At 60.7% G+C, this 6000-nt stretch overlaps 1 protein-coding gene across 6 annotated transcripts in view; it reads left to right on the top strand.

Annotated features, from left to right (window-relative positions):
• The first annotated feature begins 1580 nt into the window (after positions 1–1580).
• The window catches only part of CPEB2 (cytoplasmic polyadenylation element binding protein 2), a 70885-nt gene continuing 66465 nt past the window's right edge, over positions 1581–6000 (top strand). For 2 of the 6 annotated variants that reach the window (XM_035005290.1, XM_035005287.1), the window contains exon 1: positions 1581–3476. In XM_035005290.1, the coding sequence (XP_034861181.1) occupies positions 1773–3476 (1704 nt within the window). In that variant the 5' untranslated portion in view covers positions 1581–1772. The remainder of the gene's footprint in view (positions 3477–6000) is intronic. The other 4 variants (XM_035005289.1, XM_035005288.1, XM_035005285.1 and 1 more) reach the window with 3 other exon arrangements.

Genomic DNA, 6000 nt, shown 5'->3' with positions numbered 1-6000 from the left:
AAATCATTATGTTGTACATCTAAAACCAATAGGATGTTATAGGTCAATAATATCTCAACTAAAAAAAGAATTTAAAAAATCAAGTAGTCTGGACACCCCTCTATTGCTTTTGGGGTTAGTCTGTGTTCTGGGAGTCTTTAATAGTTTCACTTCTCTAAGTGCCAAGAAAAAGTTAAAATTGCAAAACAGGATCATTCTGTTATTCGTTATCTAGACCCTCATATAATTTTTTTTTTCTCTATGTTAAATGCTTCTTTAGAAAAGGAAATACACAGGATTAGTTCCTCTTCTAACCATGGAAAACTCTCCCCTTCCATTTTGCAAGCCTCAACAAGTCTGTTGCTGAGTCAGAACCTCCTTTTTTCCCTGATGTGAGAAATCTTTCTCCCTGGAAAACTCGTAAAGCTTAGGAAATGCTTAATTTTGAGTCTCCCTGGGGGGCAGGGACAGGGGAGCCTGAACCCATGTGGCAGGGAGGAGTCCCACACGGCAGTCCTGATGATGGCACATTAAATGGTTTTATGAAATACGAAGACTTGGAGCCGGCCCAGGGTTACCATGTGAGCTCGCCTCCTAACCTATTATATGCATGCATGTGTGTAGACAGCCACACCGAGCCCTGGTTAGGTTCCTGGGACTTTGCTCCTCATCGCCGAAGTGAAAACGTTTGGTGTACAGCTGGGGTTTCATGTTTGCCCTGCAGAAAACACCTTCAAGCGGCTGCAGGAAGGTCCAAACAGCACGCAGCAGGAGAAGCCCAAAACAGAAACAAGCCCGAGAAGGCGCTTTCTAGGGCGCCGACGAGAGCTCCAAGTCGGGGACGTGGTGGGGCACGAGGTGTGGAGAGAGCCGCTCAGAGGTCTGCCAGGCAGGCAGCGCCCACAAGACCTAGAGGGCCTACGGACCCCCGGGGCTGAGCCCGAAGGGCGGGGGGGGCCCGCGTCTCCGCTGCGCTCGCAAAGTGCAGGCCGCGCGCGACCGCCGCGACCGGGAGCCGCTCCCAGTCGCGTCCCCCGGCCTCAGTTTCCCCCGCCGGGCAGCACAACCCCGGGAGGCGGCCCAGCGGCCAAGCCTCATGTGACCGAGGGCGGGACCGAGGTGACAGGAAGGAGGCGGGCCGCGAGGGCGACGGGGGCGGGGCGGAGCGCGTGCGGCCACGGGCAGCCTTTGCGCGAACCCCGCGCCGGGAGGGGCCGTTGCCCAGGAACCGTCGGCGCCGCCCGCGAGCGCTTGCCCTTGTGCGCGCGCGCGCGCGGCGGGCGCTCAGACCCGAGTCTGCCGCCGGCTACCGCCACCGGCCTCCTCTTTTCCCTAGCTGCCGAAGGGGCGCGAGGAGACACGCCGCTCGCTCCCGCGCTCCCCCGCCCTCCTGGGAGCTCAGGCGCGCCCCTGGCCGAGCCTGCATACTAATGAGGGGCGGGGCGGGGGCGGGGCAGCGGGGGCGCGGCGGCCTCGCGCCCGCGCGTGCCGAGACGCACCGCGGGGGGCGGTGCGATTGTGAGGTGGCGCTGACGCACGTTCCGGAGTTCTTAAGCGGCGAGGGCGGCGGCGGCGGCGGTAGCGGCGGCGGCGGCGTCCGAGCGGGTCTCGGGAGGCGGCGGTGACTGCCGCGAGGGCTGGCGGGGCCGAAGTGGGTGCCCCTGGCTCAGTCACGGTGTTCCTCTCACTGACTCCCCCTCCTTCCACCACGGCCGTGCCGCCCCAGATCCGGCGGCTTCCTAGGCGGGGCAGCGGACGGGGCGCGTCCCCTCCCGCTGCCGCCCGCCTGATAAATGAGGGACTTAGGGTTTGGGGTGCTGCAGACCGCCCCGCTCCGAAGCAGCAGCCCCGGGTCCCTGTTCAGCAGCGGGGCGTACCGTCCCTACGCTGCGGGGCCCGCCGCGGCCACCGCCCCGCAGCCCTCCGCCACGCCCTTCGGCCCGCTCTCGCCGCCGCCGTTGCCTGTCACCGGCATCTCGGAGGCCGCCTCCCCCTTTCCTATCCCCCTCGGCGGCGGCGGCGCGGGCAGCTCGGCCGCCGCCGCTTCCTCTTCCTCCCCGTTCCTGGCGCATCAGCAGACCATGCAGGATGAGCTGCTGCTGGGGCTGACACAGCAACCGGCGCGGCCGCTCTCGGGGGCGGCGGCCGCGGAGAAACTCCCCAACCACCACCCCGGCGGCGGCACGAACGCGGGTGTGACCCACCTCCTCCCCTCCCAGGACTTCAAACCGAGTCTGCACCACCCCTCCTCCTCCTCCGCCTCCTCCTGCTGCTGCTGCCGCACCTCCTCCCCGCAGGACTTCAGTAAGCGGCAGCAGCAGCAGCTGAGCAGCCAGAAGAGGAAAGAGTTCAGCCCTCCCCACCTTCCCCACCCTCCGGACTCGAAGCCGCCGCCGCCGCCGCCGCTCCACTGCCCCGGCCGGTTCAGCCCGCCGCCGCCGCCGCCGCCGCCGCCCGGCCCGCTCCTCCAGCCGGCGCAGCTCGCCCAGCGCCAGCAGCCACAGCAGCAACAGCAGTTCAGCGTACCGCACCCGCAGCGCCTCCCGCCGCAGGACTTCGCCCCGCGGCAGCGCCCGGCCGACCTGCCCCCGCTCCCGCAGCTCCAGCCCTCGCCGCCCGCAGCCCCGCGGCGCCGCCACGGAGGCGCGGGCAGCCCTCGCAAGACCCCGGCCGCGGGCGAGGGCAGCGCCGCCGAGCCCCCCAATGCGGGCTTGGCCCCCTCGACGCCGCCGGTGAACCCCGCGCCGGGCTCCATGGAGTCCCCCAACCACCCTCTGCTCAACAGTCCCAGTAACCTCCTGCCCGGCGGGGCGCTCGGCGCGGGCGCCTTCAGCAGCCTGCAGAGCCCGGACCTTCCGCACCCCGGCGGCGGCGGCGGGGGCGGGGGGCCCCCCGGAGGCGGAGGGGGAGGCGGCTCCGCGTCGCCGCCGCCACTGCCCGGTTTCGGCACCCCCTGGTCGGTGCAGACCGCGTCGCCGCCGCCGCCGCCGCCGCCCCAGCCCCAGCAGCCGCCGCCGCCCCAGCCGCAGCAGCCGCCGCCGCCCCAGCAGCCGCCGCAGCCGCAGCCGCAGCAGCCCGGCTCCTCGGCCGCCACCCCCGGCGGCGGCGGCGGCGGCGGCGGCGGAGGCTCGCTCAGCGCCATGCCGCCGCCCAGCCCCGATTCGGAGAACGGCTTCTACCCCGGGCTGCCGTCGTCCATGAACCCGGCCTTCTTCCCGAGCTTCTCGCCCGTGTCCCCGCACGGCTGCGCGGGACTCAGCGTGCCGGCGAGCGGCGGCGGCGGCGGCGGCGGCGGCTTCGGCGGCCCCTTCTCGGCGGCCGCCGTGCCCCCGCCGCCGCCGCCCGCCATGAATTTACCTCAGCAGCAGCCCCCGCCGCCCGCGGCGCCGCAGCCGCCGCAGAGCCGGAGGTCGCCCGTCAGCCCGCAGCTCCAGCAGCAGCACCAGGCGGCGGCCGCCGCCTTCCTGCAGCAGAGGAACTCCTACAACCACCACCAGGTACGGCGGGCGGCGGCCCGGCTGCGCCGCGGGGCCGGGGACCGAGACGACGAGGGCCACTCGCCCAAATGGGAGTGGGACGGCGGGGTGGAGGAGGGTGACAGGAGTCGGGACGCCAGCCCCCGGCGGGGCGGGCGGGCAGTGGCCACCGTGGGCTGCGAGGCTCGGGGAGGGGGGCGCGCTGGAAGCCGCCCCGGCCGGGCGCCCCCTCGAACGCCCGGCGCGGCGGGGGGGGCTGGGGCCGGGGCCGAATGGCGCCCGGACCGAGGGCGGCGGCGGCGGGCGGGCGCCCCTGACCCGGAGGGCCGCCGTCCGCGGTCCGCGAGCCCGGGAGACGCGGCGAGGCCGGGCGGGGGACGCGGGGCCGGCGGGCGCGGGCGGCGGCCTCGGACGAGCGGCCGCGGGAAGCGAACTTGCGCAGGAGGAACACGAGCGCCGCCGACGGTGCGTGGGAGCCCGTGAGTCTTCCCGGCCGGCCAGCGAGGGGACGGACGGGAAGGTTTTCTCCTGCCGAGCCGGTTTCTTTCCGCGCGGCCCGGCGCGAGTTCTGGCCGGGGAGGCGCGGGCCGGCCGGGACGCCCTGCCCGCCGCGCCGCTGCGCCCGCCGAGGGCCCGGCGTCGGGAGAGCAGCGGCCGGCGCGCCGCGGGCTCGGTCCCGAGCTGTCCGACGCCCGCAGACAGGAGCGGGCCCGCGGGGCTCACTCGGGCTCCGCCGAGGTGCTGCGGCACCGGCTTGGTTTCTGCGCTCTCCGTGTGGGAGGAATGTTTGGTTTTAGCGTCAGACAGAAGTAAACTTGAATTCGGGGTTCGTGTTCGGCACCCCGAAGGGAGGACTCCCACTTTTTTCGGCGGCCTTACCTTTTCCTGAATTGGGGGGCATGTATATTTTAAGTGGGTAATGCAGTTATGAAGTAACACCGGTCAGGGTTTGTTGTGTTTTTTTTATCCATCCGGGTCCTTTCTGGTTCAAGCTCTTGTTTTGTTATCTTCTCAATACAATGTTTGAATGACCGCTGGGTTGGTTAATTGGCATTGAAAGAGTATTTTGTTGTTCTTTTTTTGGTCCAGTCAGCATTTACTGTAGTGATTGGTGTGTTTAAGGTCAATTTCGTGATTAAGGATCGAGAGAGAAACAAAATTGGACCTTAACCAGTGCCTGCTTACTCCTATAACTTTTTCCGTTGACCTGTTAAAGTTTTCAGGGGCTAACCTTTTAAAAGGTGAATACTGTTTAACCAAAGTAACGGCTAAGAGTTTGTTTAAATCAACCAGAGTAACAATTAACAGTTTTTGTTTTGAATCACTGGTGTCTCCCCCAGAAACGAGAATGTGGCCTATGAGAATTGAAAAGACGGAATTTTGAAATAATATTCCACTTCCTATTATTTCTGTAATCTCGAGCAGTTATCTTTTGTGTGTCAGGGTCGTCATTTTTTAAACTGGAAGCTTGCCACAGAAAATTATTTATAGGTACTTTTGTATTCTTAGAGCCATGATATAGAACATTGGAAGACCATATACCATGATTCATATTTAACTATAATCTGCTTTTTGTCAGAAGATGGTTCTCACAGTGAACTTTAAGAGGTCACACAGCTGTCATATGGAATTTTAGATCACTGGAAGAGAACTTGAACACTGTATCAGTAAGGAAAGTAAGGCCCCTCAAGAATGGAGTGATTTGTTCATGGTCCCTGAGCTATACTTTTGAACTATGTGGAGGGGGCAGTGTATATTCATGATTATATTGGCATTTAAAAAAATTTTTTAAATAGGCACCATAGATCAAGTTCTTTTTTTTAAGTTGTCTTATAAGAAGGAGGTCTCATTTTAAGAATACTTATAGTAACTTACTTACTTATAACAACTGTATGGTCCATATTTCCTTTAGCTAAATGTTAGTTGTAAGCTTATTGACAACATAATTGCTAGCAAATAATACTTTTCAAAACTCTACAGTTACTGTCTCTTGGTGGATTCTCAACTTTTTTTGTCATAGGTTCTAGTTTGGAATATAATTTACTTTTGAAAATGAATGAACTGGATGGAGATTTGTATTATTGAGATCTCTACTAGAATAATCAAAGCATGTGTAGTTGCTTATCTTTAGTATATCTCAGTGGATCCACCTATGGGTAACGTCAGATAATTGCTTAACTGTTCATGGATAATTAAGTGAAAGAAAAACAAAAACACTTTAAAAGAAACTACATTAAAATTAGAATAAAATACCTTAAAAGTTGAGTAAACAATACAAAGAAGACACATTTTCTATACTGTCCCTATACTAAAAGGTGTTTTTAATTCACGCAAGAGAACACCATCAAATGTTACCATTATCTACTGTTGCGGTGGTGCAATTTGTTTGGGAACCCTAAAGACTAAATATTGTACTCCTCTCATTACTCATACCTTTATTAATTCAGGACCATATTTTTAGTTATACGCCTAGCAGAATATGGTTGTTTTGAGATAACAATGTAGGTTATATCTTTAAGGATCTTCAAAGTTAATTTCAATTTTC

Source organism: Mirounga leonina, unplaced genomic scaffold (assembly GCF_011800145.1).
Source record: "Mirounga leonina isolate KUSES-001 unplaced genomic scaffold, KU_Mleo_1.0 Mir_129, whole genome shotgun sequence".
Classification (NCBI taxonomy): domain Eukaryota; kingdom Metazoa; phylum Chordata; class Mammalia; order Carnivora; family Phocidae; genus Mirounga; species Mirounga leonina.
The sequence above is the reverse complement of the archived record's forward strand: the minus strand, read 5'-3'. Positions and strand labels throughout refer to the sequence as shown.